We start from the raw sequence: 20,851 nt of genomic DNA, 5'->3' as shown, positions 1-20,851 counted from the left end.
GGAGAAATTCTGATCATCAATGAAGTAAAGGATAAAGAAATTAGTTACATGAGTGGAAAGATCATATAAAGAGCTTCCTAGCCATATGATCAATTTTAGAAACCAATACCCGAGTGATGCAGTTGAAATTTGGGTATTGGACCACAAAAACTGCACTTCCCTCTCTTTGCATGAAACCTCAATTTTCACATAGCCTCTTGCCTTTCATCTCCTTCATGATTCAAGCTAGAGGGTAAGGGTTAACATTGCTCACAGACTGCTGGGGTATCTACTCCTCCTTCATGCGTAATATTGCGCTACAAGTTGTTTGCCGTCTATCCAATGTCAATGCATAAACATAAATACTTAAAACTCAAATGCATAGTTTATGCATATTTGACAATTCATCCTAGACCGTGACACCATATCATTGCAAGTTTTTTACCATCTACCCATGCATAAACATAAAAACTTAAAACTCATATGAGCTTCTAGCTACTACGGGAGAATATGATTGCTCCCTTATGAGATGGGCATATGTATGTACTTAGGTACTTAGCTAGCATGGTTGTTTTTTCTTGGTAAACTAAGATCACAAAAAAAAGAATGTTAATGTAAAGCTCCTAATATGCATTCGGAAAAAAAGAAATGTTAATGTAAGCTTCTAATAAACATGCATATAGAGCATGCATAGCTCCAATAAGCATACATATAGAGCATATAGAGCTCTAATATGCATACATATAGAGCATACATAGAGCATATAGAGCTCTAATATGCATACATCCCAATGTGTACCATTAACAGAAAGGGTTTAAGGTTTACAGCTTACCTCAATAGGAAGGCTAGGGTGTTGAGACCAAAACAAAGAAGACCTATAATCATAGACTAGAGTCAATGCATAGGCATAGAAGAAGACATATAATCATAGACTAGAGTCAGTGCATAGGCATAGAAGCCTCTTATGCATTCTATAAGCATGCATATTAATTGGATCACTTTTCATGTTGTATGTATGCATATTAAATCATACATAGAGCATGCATAAAGCATACATATACATGCGTGCATATTAGAGCACACATAGAGCATGCATGGCTCTAATATGCATGCATGGAACATATGTATTCTCTATGCATGCATAGCTCCAATATGCATACATAGAACATATGTATTCTCTATGCATGCATAAAGCATAGCTCTATGCATGCTAGAGCTTTGCATGCTCTATTATGCATTCATAGAGCATACATATGTATGTATGCATATTAGATCTATGTGTATGCTCTGATATTCATGCATATTAGAGCATACCCATGTGTATGCTCTAATATGCATGTATATAGGCCTCTTATACATAATATCTCTATGCAGAGAGGCCTCTTTATTCATAGAGCCCTTTATGCATACACGAAAAAAAAATCTCCTATAGCACCATTACTAGAGATAAGAATCTCATGTTACCATACATTACAATGTAGCTAGCACTTCATGTAGTTAAAATTTCATTTCTTGGCACCTCCATATCCCTCTATTGGCAACCCTCATGTGCATCTATTATCTCCCTCTTCTCATATCTCTCCTTGGAAAACCCTCACCTTGTCTCCCTGCCTCTTTTCATATCCCTCCTTGGCAAACCCCTCATCTCCCTCAAACTCATCTCCCTCCTCTAAGAGATAATTCGATTTTCCTCTCTCTTCTCTCCACAAGCATGCAACACATATGTAATGATTTCTCCTTTTCTTTACTAATAAGTAGGGCATTGTAAGTTTATGTTTTATCTCACCTAATATTTGAACTTTTTATTTTTAGAGGATATTTTAACATAAGGTGAGAAAATCTCTCCTCATAAGGTGAGAAAATCTCTCCTCATAAGGTGAGCAACCCTCTGTCACATTTTTTTTGAAAGAAACATCCAAAGTACTCATAAGTATAACATCACCTATATCATAGGCAAAAGCCTAAGTAATTTATATAATTTTGATTAGGTGTAAACACTAAACACTAAATAGCATGGTATTATTATACTTTCTTAGTTTGCATTCTCATTAAGTTTTAAAAATGTAAACAATGGCTAGATATGATAAAAATGAATACATTTTTTTTTCAAGATATTGAGAAGAGAAGGAGGAGGAGGATTATGATAATTCACGTGTATTGAATCTATATGTTTTTTGTAAAACTAGTAGCTTTTTCTAGTCTATAATTTGCAATAAAGAAAAATTACAAATAAGAAACCATGCAACCTATGAAATTGTAAGTAATATACTTAATGGAAAAAAAGATTTGATAGATTATTTATACTAGAAGTATGGTTAGTGAAAGAGATCTTGATTATTTCTTTTATACTAAGAGAGTGAAAATTGTTGTCTACAAATTTGTTATCAAGAGAGTAAAGGAGATCAAAAGAATGACTCCAAATAACACTATTACTTGGGTGAACATTACACACTTGAAAAACTTTGGGTGGTGTGAATAGTTTGTGCATTTCAAAATTTTGAGAATATTAATTTATATATGATCATAAATTATGCATATTCTTAGGAAGTAGTATGAAGTCCAAATGGTTATTACCTTTTAAATTCTTACCAAAAGAATATTGGTCTAAGCTAGGATGTGATATTTGAAGAGATACCACATCAAATAGAGAGGTTTCCCTTTAACATACAACAAGTAAATCACCATGGGCCATAACCTAGTGGTACTATGGATATCCTTGTCACACCATTTTAAAACGAAATGGACTTTGGAGATGAATCATGTGGATCTTGCTAGCTGTATCTTGCCAAGCTTATGGAAGGAGGAAAAACTCTAGCCATCAAGAATGAACCTTGCAAATTTTCAAGGTCTAGACTAAGTCAAAGGAGAAAACGAGGTCTCAATATTACCTTGTGAAGAACATAACTATATTATAGATAAAGCTAAATGAAGCTATCTCCTTTGCAAAAGATCGACTTTTGTGACTCACATTGGGTAAGAAATTTAGACATTGTACATGGTGTTATTTATCTTTTGGTTCATAGTGTTTTTTTGGATAACTAGGAAGAATTCTATGAACACTCTCTTTAATTGAGGTTGAGTAATATTTATGGCTCTATTGTTCATGGGAAGTTACATACGAAAAGAAAAATTGATCAATAATATGTTCGCATGTACAAGTAATTAGCCTTCTCCAAGCATTTATTATATATAATGGATGTTTATAAAAAAACAATCCTTACTACTTATCACCATGTACTCATTTTTAAACTTCTTCATTATTTAAGTACCCTTCATAAGAATATGCCATGTTTGAATAGAATAGATTCTCAATCCTAGTGCTAACACTAAAGTGAAGTCTGAAGACTACATAATATGCTAAAGCTCCATACGATCTTGCTTTACAAGTACGGCTACACATGTGCATGTGCATATATGTGTGTTCACAAGCATATAAAATTGTAAGTGTTAGCATCCACACATGCTTGTGGATGCATGCACATGAGTACATTCACATGTGCATGTGAGAGCATAATGCTAAGAGATTTAACATTTTTAAAAAATAATTCCACATCTTTAGGGGCCTAATAAAATTATATTGATTTTTCTCACATACTTGTGTAAAAAACTATTGCCTTTGTGAAATATAAAAATATTGAAATATTATTAAAAAAACATGAAATAAGTCAACATACATTAGAAAGATGTTGATAAGTACACCTTCTTGCATAGAACTTGAGCTTAAATTTTATACCATTTGCATTCAAATGGTATAAAACATAAGATATTTTGTAAAGTTTTGCACAGTGGTAATCTTATTTTATAGTATTTTAAATAATAAAGTGTTACGTACTCACTTTTCTCTCTTTTATCTTATTGATTTCAACTTGAAGCTTTGATTTAAGTCTCACCAGGTTTTTGAGATGTAAAGACATGAGGTTTTCATTCATCAGAAAGCTATACACAAAAGAAAGAAGACATAATGAGGATGAAGGCCTATAAATACATATCGACATATTATGAGGAGAAATGTCTACAAATACATGTAGCATTATGATATCCAAGGTTCATCGACTAAGGTACAAAACATGTACTTGGCATATCACAAGCATATCTAAAAATCATTAGTGTATCTCAAATTATTTTCCTATCTTTGTTGTATTTGTAAGTAGTCAATTTGTTTTGTCAATACATGTGTTTCATGTTTCTAGTACTATCACATATAAAAATAATTATCATAATGAGGGGATTATTATTCATAATGAGGAATTTAGTATTCATAATAACCTTCATGATATCTTTTCCAAATATTGGAGGCAAACTAGCATAGATTTATCTTAACTTCATTGTTGGATATAAATTATTACTTCTGAATCATATTCTCTAGAATGATAGTGACTTCTTTCATCTCTATTTTTTGTGCTGGTAAAAACAATTTCCTAAGTTTATATATTTATATATATATGCTTCGTTAAAAAATCCTGTCTTTTCTTTTTCCCCCCCTCCCTTTGCCTTTTGTCCTCTACTCGTCGCTAGATGATCTGGAACGTAAACGTTCTTTGTCGTTTCATTCCACCGGCCATGCTGCCGGCGGTGAATGCGTGCCTTATTTTTTTTCGTCCGCATCGGCCAGCCATGCTATTCGGCCACATCTTCTTCCTCTGTGTTGGCGTTGACGACTCCTTCTCATACACACTGTTTCATACCCCCCCCCCCCCTTCCCTTGTACTCCTACAAAGTGTCACCCAGCCCCACTATGGCTGGTGGCACGTACGGCTCCCTCCATTTCGTCCCTAATAGCCCTCCCCACTCACTCGCCACGTCCAACCAGCCCCCTCACTCCCTCTACTCACACCCACCCCCTTGCCACCTTCATCTGCTAGCGCACGCCACTCATGGACTTCTCCCTCCGAGATTCTCTATCTTAGTCTCCTTCACACTCTCTCTCAATCTTTAGTCCCTCTCTCGCTCTCGCTCTCCCTTTCCCTTTCCCCCCCTCTCTCTCTCAATCAATCAATTTCTTTCATCGTTTCTTCCATTTTTCACTGCTAGGATAAAGAAAATAACTACAACTTGATATGAACTATATTTAAAACCTAGTGGTTGAAGAATAAACTGAGAGATTAGAGGTTCTATCTCCAAGAGTTTCTCAATATATTCTACGTAAGAGAGGATCTCCACTCAACTCCCAAGCCATCTGAGTTACTTCTCGGTAATAAGCCACAATAAAGAATAATGGCTTGTGAAGGACATGCACAATGTAGAGGACATGGGTGTCCAATGGTAGTTGACTGTGATGAGGATACAACTGAATAGCAGTAGCTCCAAATGTCTCCCAAGGAAGTGGAGGACCAGCTCACATCCCCATAATCACAAATATTGCACCTCGGCCACCTCAGCGTGTAAATGGGACCAACCCTAGAAGTTCTTGATTAAGAAAAGGGATTGTCCAATGTATCTAACTAGATAATTTTTCTTTAAGAAAATAGAAGAGGTTATCTCTCTTATGTGAGAATTTTTGTTGCATGGATTGTTACGCCAAATGTGGATATATGATTAGGACAAGGCCAATAGTATATTCTAAAGTTTTTGAAAATAAACTAAGGGACATGTTTTTCTTAGGGGTGACCATTTCAAAGTGATCATTCTTGGGCAAGTGGGCAATTCCCTACCCAGGGTAAAAAAATCTTGAGTATTTATGGGGTTGGGGCAACTTCTTATAATGGTTAACCCACCACAAAGCAGGGTGAGGGCTCCTTCGAAGATTGCAAACCCGAGCTTGATAGGTTTCATGTTAGTATAGGTGAGTGAGGGGACATTTCAGCTTACTAATATGTGATAATTTATTACCACAACGGTTGCAATGCCTAGTTTGTATATGTAACTTGGTGCTCCAAGGGATGTTTTCCAGATTGTATTGTAATTGAAGCTTATGATTATATATGTATCATTTTTAAAATGATTTGTTGGCATTAAGGGATAAAGGAGCCCATGAAGGAAATTAAATTAAGGAATTTCGTCATGTGATGCATATGTACCAATAATGTGCTTAGTAATTAAAAACCTCATTGATCGTATCCTGAATCTGAAAAGTGGGCCATAGGGTGGACCGAACTAGTCAAAAACTTTCCAAAGAAAAAAATATAGATAATATAGGTCATACCCCCAAGATCATGAATATATTCGTATATCGGATAGTCATTAATTAGCTCCTGATTAGGTGATCTTCATAGAAAGTTTGGTAGTGACATCCCTCTTTACCCTGAAGGAAGGAAGGGTATAGGAGGTATCTTACAGGTTGTATCAGAGCCATGTTAAGAGTACAGAGAGAATTAATATCTTTTTGACCTCTTTATTTTTCCCCAAGTTTGGTATTAAAGTGTTTTCTCTCTTTTCACGCCAACATGATGAAGAAGCTGAAAGGAAATTTGTGCTTAAGCAGATGCGACTCTCTTCCTTCTCAGGAGAAGGAAAAGATGTGGTAAAGGTGTAGAGGCATGGATAGATTCCATGACTAACTATTTCTCTCTTGTTGGTATTAATAAAGCCAACTAATCTATGTTGGGCCGTTCCACTAATTGGTGATGCTAAGCTATGGTGGAAGGAGTCATGTGTAGAGAAAAGGGTGTCAAGAAAACACTCTCTCTTGGGAACAAAACAAGGGAGTTATTAAGGAAAGGTACTTCCCTTAGACTTTAAAACCATGAAGATGAATGAGTTCTATAGCTTGACCTAAAAGAATTCATCAATGGATGCTTACTACTCCCACTTTGTTAGACTCAAAGAAGTATGCTCTAACTATGACCTTAGCTCAATCCATTAGCCGATTTGTGCAATGCTTAAACCCTCGCCCAACCATCGGCTAGAATCCATGTAGCCGACCAGCCTTGAGGATGAAGTTTTTTGAGCTAAACCTTTATAGGAAGAGACCTTACCACGAGTCATCCAATTCAAGGTGACCCTATGGAATTCACCCTTCAATCGACCGAGATCAGTGGTCGAAATTCACTACCACTCTTTCCTCGCCCATAGACTCTATAGAATGATATGCATGGCAAAGTGGAGTGTGCCACGATTGCCATCAACCACGTCATGTTGTGCTGAATTCCCTCATCTCCCCAAGCCTCTTAACCTTTCAAAAATATTACCTCCTCCAAACTTTCCCAAGAACCCACAAACTCATCTAGCGAAAGAACTACTTCCATTCAACAACCGATTCAAGTAAGAAATAGAGTTCAAGTCCCTTGAAATATCAAGGACAGGGTCGTGGAAGAGGAAGAGTTGCTATGATTAAATATGAGGTAGCAACCCTTGAAGATGAAGAGGAGGCTAGAGCCTAGGCTTATGCTGGACAAAGCACCAAGGTGAAAATCATAATTTTCAGTGTCTATACACCAACATCCCATCATGGTAAGCATTTTAAATTGTTGATTGATTGTAGAAGTACCCATTTACTTCTTTCACCAAACTGCATCCGACAGTTAGGTCTTAATCAAAAACCATCCACAAAAATGGTCATTGAGCTAGTTAGTGGGGCAAGGAAGTAATTTCCCAGCATACCATAGGGGATCTAGAATTTGATCTCAATGTGGTAAACCAACCAACTGCTACTTCCATGTGATGCCCCTTGATATTTATGATGGTATTCTTGGAATGGATTGGCTAAAATAAAAAAGGGTGGAAAAATCTCATTCAAGGATGCCATAAAGGAAGAAGTAGTCAATCAAGACTAGCACAATCTCAAGGGTCGTATATCAGTATAGACGCACTTATAGATGCGTGTATATCCGTGCATATAGCCATGCATATAGTTACGTAAATAGCCGCGAAAACCTCTCCAGATCGTAAATTTTCCCATGGCCCCTCTCTCACTTCCATCTCTCTCTAGTTTGTGCGGCTATGTTCTCATTCTCTTGTAGTGATCACCCTTCAATCGACCGAGATCAATGGTTGAAATTCACTACCACTCTTTCCTCGCCCATAGACCCTATAGAATGATATGCATGGCAAAGTGGAGTGTGCCACGATTGCCATCAACCACGTCATGTTGTGCTGAATTCCCTCATCTCCCCAAGCCTCTGAACCTTTCAAAATTACCTCCTCCAAACTTTCCCAGGAACCCAAAAACTAATCTAGCGAAAGAATTTCTTCCATTCAACAACCGAGTCAAGTAAGAAATAGAGTTCAAGGCCCTTGAAATATCAAGGACAGGGTCGTCGAAGAGGAAGAGTTGCTATGATCAAATATGAGGTAGCAACCGTTAAAGATGAAGAGTAGGCTAGAGCCTCGGTTTATGCTAGATAGAGCACCAGGGTGAAAATCATGATTTTCAGTGATCTAGACACCAACATCCCATCATGGTAAGCATTTTAAATTGTTGATTGATTCTAGAAGTACTCATTTACTTCTTCCACACCAAACTGCATCAGACAATTAAGTCTTAATCAAAAACCATCCACAAAAATGGTCGTTGAGCTAGCTAGTGGTGGCAGGGAAGTAATTTCCAGCATACCATAGGGGATCTAGAGTTTGATCTCAATGGTAAACCAACCAACTGCTACTTGCATGTGATGCCCCTTGATATTTATGATGGTATTCTTGGAATGGATTGGTTAAAATAAAAAAGGGTGGAAAAATCTCATTCAAGGATGCCATAAAGAAAGAAGTAGTCAATGAAAACTAGCACGATCTTAAGGGTCGTATATCAGTATAGACACGCTTATAGACGCGCATATATCCGTGCATATATCCGTGCATATAGCCACGCATATAGCTATGTAAATAGCCACGTAAACCCCTCCAGATTGCAAATTCGCCCATGGCCCCTCTCTCACTTCCATGTCTCTCTAGTTTGTGCGGCTATGTTCTCATTCTCTTGTAGTGATCACCCTTCAATCGACCGAGATCAATGGTTGAAATTCACTACCACTCTTTCCTCGCCCCATAGACCCTATAGAATGATATGCATGGCAAAGTGGAGTGTGCAATGATTTCCATCAACCAAGTCATGTTGTGTTGAATTTCCTCATCTCCCCAAGCCTCTTAACCTTTCAAAATTACCTCCTCCAAACTTTCCTAGGAACCCACAAACTAATCTAGGGGAAGAATTTCTTCCATTCAACAACCGAGTCAAGTAAGAAATAGAGTTCAAGGCCCTTGAAATATCAAGGATAGGGTCGTCGAAGAGGAAGAGTTGCTATGATCAAATATGAGGTAGCAACCCTTGAAGATGAAGAGGAGGCCAGAGCCTGGGTAGAGCACGAAGGTGAAAATCGTAATTTTTAGTGATCTAGACACCAACATCCCATCATGGGTAAGCATTTTAAATTGTTGATTGATTCTAGAAGTACTCATTTACTTCTTTCACACCAAACTGCATCAGACAATTAAGTCTTAATCAAAAACCATCCACAAAAATGGTCGTTGAGCTAGCTAGTGGTGGCAGGGAAGTAATTTCCAGCATACCATAGGGGATCTAGAGTTTGATCTCAATGGTAAACCAACCAACTGCTACTTGCATGTGATGCCCCTTGATATTTATGATGGTATTCTTGGAATGGATTGGTTAAAATAAAAAAGGGTGGAAAAATCTCATTCAAGGATGCCATAAAGGAAGAAATAGTCAATAAAGACTAGCACGATTTCAAGGGTCATATATCAGCATAGACACGCTTATAGACACACATATAGATGCGCATATATCCATGCATATATCCGTGCATATAGCCATGCATATAGCTATGTAGTAAATAGCCGCGTAAACCCCTCCACATCGCAAATTCGCCCATGGCCTCTCTCTCACTTCCATGTCTCTCTAGTTTGTGCAGCTATGTTCTCATTCTCTTGTAGTGACCACCCTTCAATCGACCGAGATCAATGGTTGAAATTCACTACCACTCTTTCCTCGCCCATAGACCCTATAGAATGATATGCATGGCAAAGTGGAGTGTGACACGATTGCCATCAACCAGGTCATGTTCTGTTGAATTCCCTCATCTCCCCAAGCCTCTTAACCTTTCAAAATTACCTCCTCCAAAATTTCCCAGGAACCCACAAACTAATCTAGGGGAAGAATTGCTTCCATTCATCAACCAAGTCAAGAAAGAAATAGAGTTCAAGGCCCTTGAAATATCAAGTACAGGGTCGTCGAAGAGGAAGAGTTGCTGTGATCAAATATGAGGTAGCAGCCCTTGAAGATGAAGAGGAGGCCAGCCTGGGTTTATGCTGGATAGAGCACCAAGGTGAAAATCATAATTTTCAGTGATCTAGACACCAACATCCCATCATGGTACGCATTTTAAATTGTTGATTGATTCTGGAAGTACTCATTTACTTCTTTCACCAAACTGCATCAAACAATTAGTTCTTAATCAAAAACCATCCACAAAAAATGGTCATTGAGCTAGCTAGTGTGGCAAAGGAAGTAATTTCTTAGCATACCATAGGGGATCTAGAGTTTGATCTCAATGGTAAACCAACCAACTGCTACTTCCATGTGAGGCCCCTTGATATTTATGATGGTATTCTTGGAATGGATTGGCTAAAATAAAAAAGGGTGGAAAAATCCCATTCAAGGATGCCATAAAGGAAGAAGTAGTCAATGAAGACTAGCACGATCTCAAGGGTCATAAGTTTTATATTTGGGATAGCAATCAAAGACTCAAATCATGGATGCAATGCATACAAGAATGTAAGTTAATGCTTTCACATTGAATGAGTTAAGTTAATAATTTGATTCTCTTTTATTTCTCCTTATAATGAGTTAGGTTTGTAGGTTATGAGCATGTACCTCAAATGTACATGAAGGTTGTTTGCCACTTCATCGATGTGGAGAAAAGAATACAGGGTGAATTGTTGTTGGCTTTGAGAGTCACTAATGATGAGTAGGTGCCTCAGTCTCACTTTAGTTTTTATTGCTTGTCACATACACAAGTATTCATATTTTAACATTTGGTATAGGATTACTCGTGCCCATGTGGCACCCTCATTTGCACATGAGGTGTTCCTCTTTCAAAAGTTCGGTTTGGCATATAAGAAATCTTTTTTGGAGCAGTTGATAGATGAGGAAAGGCATTGGGTTGAAGTTGAGATGTCTCTAGAGCATAGGCATGGCCCTACTGTATGGTATAATGCACTAGCTAATTGTCCTTACTCTAGTTTGGAAGATAAAATCTTTATTGATATTGTTTTGATCATGGTTCCATTTCACTTCCATTATTACAACTCATGTTTATTTCCATCCTACATAGGAAGAGTTCTTTGAATCATTGAAAAGGCCACTTCAAAGTTGGATAGGGAAAGTATGACACTCGAGGAGTTCACATATGCTCATATCAAAGAGGCTAGAGGGGTGGAGAATGTCTTTCAAGACAAAACATACAAATTGTTGCAGATTGCAAACCCTACCAAAAATGGTGATGCATTTTTCCAATTCACTTATGCATATGATTGGAACAAGAAAAATTATCTAGTGAGGGACAAGATACTCACCCTTGCTCAGTCTAGAGCCTGATAGGTGAGATTGGAGGGTTAACATGTGGTGCTTATGTTTGTGTTATGTTTGTCATGTTTTTTCCCAACAACATGCGATGGTCCATTTTTGTTTGTTGTGATGTTTCAAGAAATCTACCATTTTGCACATGATGATTCAAACTAATGTGAAATATGAAGGTTACATTAGAAATTTTCGAGGAGGTTTTGAGATTGCGCAAAATTGAAAACCTATGTCAAGAAGGACACATATTGGCATTGCATGTGTGAAGAGAGTCTAAGTATTATTTGAGGTCTTATTAGAGACATTAATATGAGAGGCTTGTTGCTACTTGAAGGTTTTGTGGAGCGGTTAAATGATGAAAGGGATAACCATGTAGAAGATGCCTTCCTTGACATTGTAAGAGATATGAAGCCCATGGGTGATACATCTAAGCAACTAGAGATTCAACTATTTACTAAGAGAGGATTGTGTATAGGTAAGGGGTGTTTTAGTTTTAAGGGGTGTTTTAGTTTTCCATCATGCTCTAGGTCTCTTCTTTATGCATCACTCTAATTGACATGTATGCTAGGTGAGTGGGTACATTACTGAGGGCCTTGAAATTAAATTCATGCCCTCCACAAATCTGATTATGGGCTAACCCCAATAGTGTGGAGTGCATGTATCCTCAACGCTTTTAGAAGCATGATGTTTTGAGGTGGGATATGAATCTATGCCCTTGGTGGTTAGACTATCCACTTCGAATGAGGCATTCATCCGAAATGAGCTCTATGCCCATGAGTAACTCTGTCTCAACTAAATCTCATTATGTATCTATGGTGGGTCTTGTGCTTAATCTCGTCTACATTCCTCATTAGATTTTTCATACATCCATCATGATTTTACTCCCTCGTGAGAGTATAAACCCATTGAGGAAAAAGGTTCAACAATGATGCAATGACCTATGATTGACCACTCAAAGCATGGAGTGGTAACATGGGTGTAGGAGCACCATCCATGAGCGGAGAAGGGCAATATTTTCATGAAATCTTGTTAGCTTCTAATTCTTGTTTAGTATGAGTTAATTGTGATTTAACAATTCATATTGGTCTATATACCATGGCCCCCTTTTCACACATACTTATTAATGTTCACCCTACTTGGCCTTTGGCCCATAAGCCTATCTCCCTCACTTACATTTGACCCCTTGGCCTAATACAACTTATGCTTGGCCCTTGGCCTCCTATGTACAATTTCTATCCACACACCTCTTCATTACAAACCATCCCCACCCAAATATGTTTCATCCTGAAAACATGCACAGAGTAAAACCATAGTATGGATGGTTTGCATAAGCATCAAAATGAACAACTTCACACTTCTTTGCCAAAACTATACAAAAGAGCATGATTTGAGCCTTTGAGACCTCCAAAACTTTGTGTAATGCTGCCCAACTCACTGTCAATCATGTCTAAGAAGTGTATATATCAATTGCATCCATTTAAGCCTCTCTTATGCCTCGTAAATAGTAAATTACAACAAGCTGTTTTTCACTGTTTTGACTCAAAAATCCACCTTAGATATATCAAAAAGGTGTTCCATCCCCTCCAACATAGAGGTGTTCTTCTATATTGCTTCATCTTAAGGAAAACCTTTGACAAGGTATTCACGAAAAGTGTGGTTGCGTAACACCTTCTCTCTTTCTCCTCCTAACACCTTCTCTGGAATGTACTCCACCATGCTATATTCACTCATGGGTGGAAGCTCATCCAATACTTGCACCTCCCCAGCCTAACACAAACCTTCATATGTGATACATGAAAGACATCATGTATCCTTGTAGTAGATGGAAGTATCAATTGATAAGCCACTTCTTCACAAACCCTTCTCAATACTTTGTATGGCCCAATTTAATGGTGTGCAAGCTTTGTGTTGGTACTACCTTTGAGAGATCCATATCGAGTCTTAGGTGTTGTCAAGAACACAAAGTCCCCTTCTTTGAATTCCAATGGTCTGCGGCGGCGATGTGCATCTTCATAATGCTTCATCTTCTCTTGAGACTTCTTGATGTTCTCTTTGCATGTTTGCAAAAGTGTTTGCGTTCTTTCCATTTCCTCCCTTACATGTAGATTTGCATTCTCTTTCTTGAATTCTATGATCCGTACATGCACCTTGTAGCCGTACATAGCCTTACAAAGCGACATTACAATACTACTATGATAGGTGTTATTGTAGGCGAACTCTTCCAAATGCAACCAATTATCCCATGCATGTTGCGTTTCATAGAAATAGTTCCTCAAGTAAGTCGTCTCAAGCCACTTATTGACCCTCTCGATTTGACCCATCGGTTTCTGGGTGATAGGTTGTGCTAGGAGTCAACTTGGTACCCATGCTATCAAACAATGTACGCCAAAATGTGCCAATGAACTTCACATCTCCATCACTGACTATTTTTTGAGGCATACTATGCAACTTGAACACATTTTCCATGAATTGGTGTGCCACCATAGATGTCGAGTGTCTCACTTCTGTTGGTACAAAATGGGCAACTTTTGTCAACAATCAATCAACCACCACATAGATGCTATCCCATCCCCTCTTGGTAGAAGGCAAGCCAGGCATTGAATCCATAACAATATGCATACATTACCCTCCGGAATAGGTAAGAGCTGAAGCAATCTATCGGGCTTGTGTGTGGTATCCTTGTTGAGTTCACAAGGCATACACTTAGCAACATACTCTTTGAATTCCCTACATTGACCTTTCCAATTGAATCTCTTTCTTATGCCATTGTAGGTTTTGAAAAAACCCAAATGTCCCACCATGGGATTAGAATGCATCTCATCCACCATGACCTTTTTCTTGAAGGATGAGTGGGGTATAAGATACACCCTTTCTTTGCGCGATAGAGGATACCATTTTGTAACCGAAAATGAGGTAAATCATAAAAACACCATGCTGTTATTTTTGCACTATTTGTGAAGCCTCATAATCAAGTATGTATTCCTCTTGAATCTCCTCAATCCAATCATTATGCACTTCTGTGATGTCTGATATAATGAACATGCCCATATTCTAGAAAGTGAATTTGCCACCACATTTTCCTTTCCCTTTATATATGTGATCTCAAAATCATATTGCTGAAGGGTAGCCAAACACCTTCTTTGCTTAGGTGGTGAAAGATTTGATTGTGATAAGAATAATTAAAGAACCCTATGGTCACTTTGCACATAAAACTTTCTTCCATAAAGATAGTGATGGCATTTCTTGATTGCATGTAAGATTTGGTCATGCACATGCATCCCCATATCCTTGTCATCAAGTTTGTGGACTTCATAAGAAATTACCCCATGGTCTTGATACAACATGGCACCAATGCCTCTTCTACATGTATCTGCTCTATTAGTGAAAGGCTTGGAGAAATCCGAGCATATCAAGATAGGTGCCGTAGTAAGCATTCTTTTTAGCTCACCAAAACTCTTTTGTGCTGTAACATCCCAAAAGAATGCATCCTTCTTCAACTTATCCATCAAAGGAGCTACTATATGTGCATACTTCTCACCGATCATAAAATGCTGAGAGACCTAAGAATCCCCGCACTTGAGTGAGATTGATGGGAGTAGGCCAATTCTTCACACATTCCACCTTCTTGGGATCTACCTTTATGCCATCAATGTGTACAATGTGACAAGGTATTCCACCTCCTTTTCCATGAATGTACACTTGGTTTCTTTAGCATACAATTGGTTGGCTCTCAATGCATCAAATACTTCCTTCACACACATGAACTCAGTAAGTGCTCCTTTTAACTCTTTCTATACACCAATATTTCATTAAAAAAACACCAATACAAACTTGAAGAGGAATGGTTGTAGCACTTTGTTCATCAATGCTTGAAAATGAAGGAAAATGGAGGTAATGATGCATTTATGGGGGCAGATCAAAGCATATGTATGCCATTAGTGATGGGTGATTAAGAATATGATTAAAATGAGACTAAGCTAACACACAAGCATGCGGAGGGCATGAATCAAATACGAGAACTGATTTTTCACTCCCAAAGGTGTCGTTTTATAGGCCAAGAGTACATCCTTGAATATAGGAGAGGTGCCCTAATTTTAGGAGAGATGGAGAGATGGAGAGGAATGTGGAGAGGTAGAGTTATTGTAGGAGAGGTGGAGTGAATGTAGGTGGGCACTGCCTCAATTTTCTCCCTGATTCTCTACAGAGGAGGGTGCCCTCTTTTCACCTCTTTGACTAGACTCTTGTGCCTTTTACAATGTTGTAGTTACATGGATAATAACCTTTGAACCTTGGGTTTTAATCTTGTCTTTATGTTTGGGTTATTTCCAACACCCTCCTATAATCCAAACATGAAAACAATGACTTATAACTGACTTTGCCTAACAACAAATCCTCCTTGATACATTGAGATAGAGAACCCCCTTAATCACAACATAGGGTACATAGGGTGTGTGTACTCTTCTCTTACAAACTTCAAGGCATGGATTAACAACAATAAGTGGGTATACACAACAAAGAGTTAAGCAGCCAGCAACACAACAAGAATTACTCAACAACTAGTGCTCCCACAGACATAAGGCATAGCCAAATATGACTTAGATAATGTTTTAAAAGGCATAAGAGTCCTCTACATCTTCACACACTTGAGCAAGGTTGGTTTCTTCTACAACAGTGTTGACTTTCTTCTTTCCTTTCTTCTTGTCCTTGAGATAGCATCTTTAAGATGAGTGATTTGTCTTTCCACAATGCACACATGGATTGTTGGTGAAGCAGTCGTTAGTAAGATTATTTGTTCTTCCATAGCTTGCACACTTTTTCTTCATATTGTTAGAGGAGACAACATAGGCACCTCTAAAGTCATCTTTGACAAGTTTCTTCTCTTCTTCTTGCAAAGAGTTAATCACACTTTCCAAAGAAGGAATGGGTTACTTCTCTTTAAAGCATAGTGACTATTTGATTGAAATTTGAAGGCATAGCCTTTAACAATATGGCAATGACATCTTCTTCATATACTGGAGCCTTCACATACACAAGTTAAGTCAAAGACTCTTAAGTCTCTTGATTAGTAAAGCCACGCCTTCACTATATTCCATTTTAAGCTCATACAATTGAATTTTAAGACTAATTTTGGAGTGTTTAGCCTTAGCATTAAATATCTTTTCAAGTGTGTCCCATGCCATTGCAGTAGTGTTATCATCATCAATGTAATGAATGTAACCATCATCAAGTGTAGTGATTATGATGCCCAATGCTTGCTCATCTTTGGATTGCAATGCAATAGTGGTTTCTATAATATAATAACAAAATTTTCATCTCCATCAGCAGGTTGTGGTTTTACAAGACTCCATAGATTCTTCTTCATTAAGTACCCCTTAATTTTGGTTTGCCAGGTGTGGAAACCTTGGCCATTAAACTTATCTGGCATTTTAGATGAAGCCATGAGAAGTTCTTACCATTGAGATAAACCTAGGGCAGTGTATAATCTCCTACAATTGTGATTAATGTAAGTAATTATCCCAAAACCCCAAATACATTGAGATAAGCACCATGTTTTGTATATGCAAAAAACTATATGACTTTGGTGGGTACAATTAGGGGTAGAAAATGAGAGTAAGAGTCAAAATTGTTTACATAAACATCAATAGAAACTCTCTAATGTTGGGTTAGACCAAGAAATGGTCACTAAACATTTTAATTATAAAGATTAATTGCTTGTTTTTCTGAGGTAAGTTCAGTGTTGGCATGTGCGGGGGGTACTCTGATTTGGAGTGCTCAAATGGAGTACCAACAAATAAGAAGGGAAACTTGAAGTGAGGCTATATAAGGCTTTAGAAACACATGAATTAAATATTTAAAACTTGAATGGATAAAAAGACCAAGTATTTAAAGATTAATTGAACAAATCAAGAAGTTCTTCTTATTGTGGTATTCTGTAGAAAACAGTCGATTGATAATATCCCTTGTGTAGCCTGTGTGGTTGATCCTTTTGAGAACCCTTTTAGGGATACAAAAGCCCCCAAACAATTCCTCCAATGACTCAGGGATACAAAATCCCCCAAACAATTCCTTGAATGACTCACTCTATAGTGAGTTCTGGACTCTGCAAGCCAACGGTGTCGATTTTTTAAAAATGCACAAATCTGCTGCACCGCATGACGTTTTTGAGCAATTAAAGAGGCTCGACTATGTGCCATGATGTGATGAGAAAGCGCCTAAAATTTTAGATCACCAAAATATTAAGTGTACATAGAGATCAAAGCCCACCAAAGTAGTAATAAAATCTTAATGATCTATTCATAATGAATTATGTTGTAAAAATGATTAGAGAAGTGTAATTACGGTACCAAGGGATCGCCTAACTCTGATACCATGAAGTAAAATGGCAGTAATGATGAATTTATGGTGGATCAAAGCATATGTATGCCATTAGTGATGGGTGATTAAGAATATGATTAAAATGAGATTAAGCTAATCATACAAGCATGCAGAGGGCATGAATCAAACACGAGAATTGATTTTTCATTCCCAAAGGTGCCTTTTTATAGGCCAAGAGTACATCCTCGAATATACGAGATGTGCCTTGATTTTAGGAGAGATGGAGAGGAATATGGAGAGTTGGACTGAATGTAGGTGGGCACTGCCCTCTATTTTCTCCCTGAATCTCTACAGAGGAGGGCATCCTATTTTCACCTCTTTGACTAGATTCTTGTGCCTTTTAAAATGCTGGTTACAACGATAATAACCTTTGAACCTTGGGCTTTAATATTGTCTTTATATTTGGGTTATTTCCAACAGAAAAGTGGTGAGTGCATTACATAGCCTAAACGACATCACCATGAAATGATAGAGACCTCTTTCAGGATGAAATGTCATCTTGTGCTCATCCCCCACTTTTCATTCTTATTTGGTGGTAATTGGACTGCAAGTCAATCTTGGTGAAGAACTTGGCACTCTTAAATTCATCTAAGAGATCATCAATTCTTGGGATTGGGTACCTATTCTTGATGATGATTTTATTAACATCCCGATCATCTATGCACATTCTAAAAGTCTCATCCTTCTTCTTCACCAATAAAACGGGCGATACAAATGATGATTGACTCGGTTCCACCCACCCTATATCTATGAGCTCTTTAACTTGCTTTGCCACTTCATCTTTCTCCACTTTTGATAATCTATGCAGAGGTTTATTGACCAGCCTTGCATTAGGATCTAACTCAATGGCATGATCTACCTCCCTCATTGGTTGCAAGCACTTGGGCATATGGAACACATCTTCATACTCCTTAAGCAGCTTCTCCATGACCACATGTGTAACTTTGCTCTCTTTCTCATTATCCTCATGTTTACAAAGCTAAAAAACGTACATATAGCCACTCTTTTTCAATTCTCTCTTGAAGTTGAGTTGTGTGATATTGATCAAGGTTAAATTTGAGGTGCCAAAAACCATGCAATGTAATGGTCTCCTTTCCATGCATAAACCTCAAAAATCCTTGTTGCAAATTCATAGAGAAGGCTCCAAGATTTGATAGACAATCACACCGCAAAACCATTTCAATCGACCCCTAGCACCAACAATTCAGCTTTGCAAGTGTAATCCTTTGAGAGCATCAATTCCACATTTCTACAAATCATTATGAAATCCATGTTATCCTCGTTTGCCACTTCAACTTTTCTCTTCATTGTTGCTAATTCCTTCGAGTACAACTTGAGATTTCGCAGTAAATTATAGTTCACAAAATTGTGTGTGCTACCGCTGTCCACCAACACAAATGCAATCCTTCCCTTGACCGTAGCCTTGAATCTCAATGTATGTGACCCTTTGCAACTAGCATAGGATTTGTTGGATATGGAACAAAGAGTAGAATTGTGTCCATATGCAGTTGTAGCACCCAAAGTATGTAGTAAGCCATCATTGTAATAAAAAAGATCACCAAGAGAACCATTGGGATCAAAAGGAAACTCCCCTTCCAGGTCTAAATAATGGTCGGCATCCACAAACTCATATGGCTCATCAAGTGGCTCTATTTCTTTGTCCTTAGTCTCATCCACCACTTTTGACTAAACCATATTAATTTTGACATTGCAGGCTTTGCACTCCTTCCAATGCTCTTTGTGATACTTTCCACCACATTGTAGTATAGGTTTTTGTCCCTCATTTGATTGATGCGGTCTTCCCTCACAAATTTGGTCTTGGTAACCCCATCATTGGTTGGATTTTCACCCACTTGTTGTGAAGGCTTTTGAGAAGTATTCTCACTTTTGAAACCACCCGTAGTGTATGGTTTGCCACCACTACCATAGATGGTAGGAAATTTAGGTACATTGGGAGTGTTAAAAGGTGGCTTTGTGAAAGCATTTGACCCATAATCTCGCCGATGATTCACCCATGTATTTGTATACTTTTCCTCATATACCTTGACCAAGATCATTGCATCCTTGAGAGCTGTTGGTCTTTGTGCCTTCATATCCATTCCAATTGCATTCTTCAAGCCCTTGATATACTTCACTATTTTAAACTCTTCACTAAACCATTCAACATGAAGCATAAGTTCAAGAAACTTATGTGTATATTTCTTCACACTCAAGTATCTTTGTTGTAGATTTGTTGTAGATTGTCTCATTCACAAAACATTTTATCTTTTTGCATCTTGGAAGTGAATGCTTCTCTCATATCTGCCTTGAATGCATCCCAACTTGTGACCTCATAATTTTGTGATTGGAGATGCATCCACCATGCATGAACATACCCTTCCAAGTGTAAGGTAGCAAAGTAAACCTTTGCTTTCTCACTTCAAGGGTTTATCTCAAAATAGAGATCCAATTTGTTCACCCACTCCTCAAAGATGTCATTGTAGTACCTTCATCACCACTAAACTTTGAAAGGATAATCTTTTACAGCCTTGGTTCCATCTCCATCCCCATGATGGTCACCATGCCTATGCATAGGCTCATCCATATAATCATTTTTATCCTCAAACTCACCAACAAGATCTTCCTCAACAACATGAGGTCTTGAAGCATCACCTCGATGAGTATTCCCCTTGAATGGAACATGACCATCACTCCTTGGGAATTTTGAGCCTTCATTCCTTGGGTTTGGAAATGCATGAACCTTTCCTTTGCCTTCATTTGGTGTGTACGGAAGCATTGGGTTGCACATAGCACCATAAGTAGAATGAAAACCTAGGTGATGGTTCTCTTTGTCTTCAACATGAGCTTGTCACTGAACATTATGAGATCGTGCACCCTTATCTTCATCCTTTCTCTTTATGTCATCATGAATGCCCCTAATCTCTTTCATTATTGGTTGCATCATTCTTTTAACAAGTGGTTGCATCATGGATTCCATCCTGCTTTCTCATCATCATCATCATTTGTAACATGTCATTTGTCATA

The 20,851-nt window shown here is 37.9% G+C and overlaps 1 protein-coding gene across 17 annotated transcripts in view; it reads left to right on the top strand.

Moving 5' to 3' along the window:
* LOC147636792 (uncharacterized) overlaps positions 1 to 20,851 on the top strand; it is an 89,431-nt gene that overhangs the window by 54,051 nt on the left and 14,529 nt on the right. For 7 of the 17 annotated variants that reach the window (XR_015266254.1, XR_015266253.1, XR_015266251.1 and 4 more), the window contains exon 3: positions 3,912 to 4,037. The exons of the other annotated variants lie outside the window; for them this stretch is intronic. Coding sequence is in view for 3 of the 7 variants with exons in the window: in XM_086800341.1 (XP_086656467.1) it covers positions 3,912 to 4,015 (104 nt within the window). In the remaining 4 variants the exon portion in view is untranslated. The remainder of the gene's footprint in view (positions 1 to 3,911; positions 4,038 to 20,851) is intronic. 17 annotated transcript variants of the gene reach the window in all.

The sequence above is a fragment of the Cibotium barometz genome, chromosome 7, assembly GCF_041138505.1.
Source record: "Cibotium barometz isolate CiBa-2024 chromosome 7, ASM4113850v1, whole genome shotgun sequence".
NCBI lineage: Eukaryota > Viridiplantae > Streptophyta > Polypodiopsida > Cyatheales > Cibotiaceae > Cibotium > Cibotium barometz.
This window is presented reverse-complemented; position numbering and strand designations above follow the sequence as displayed.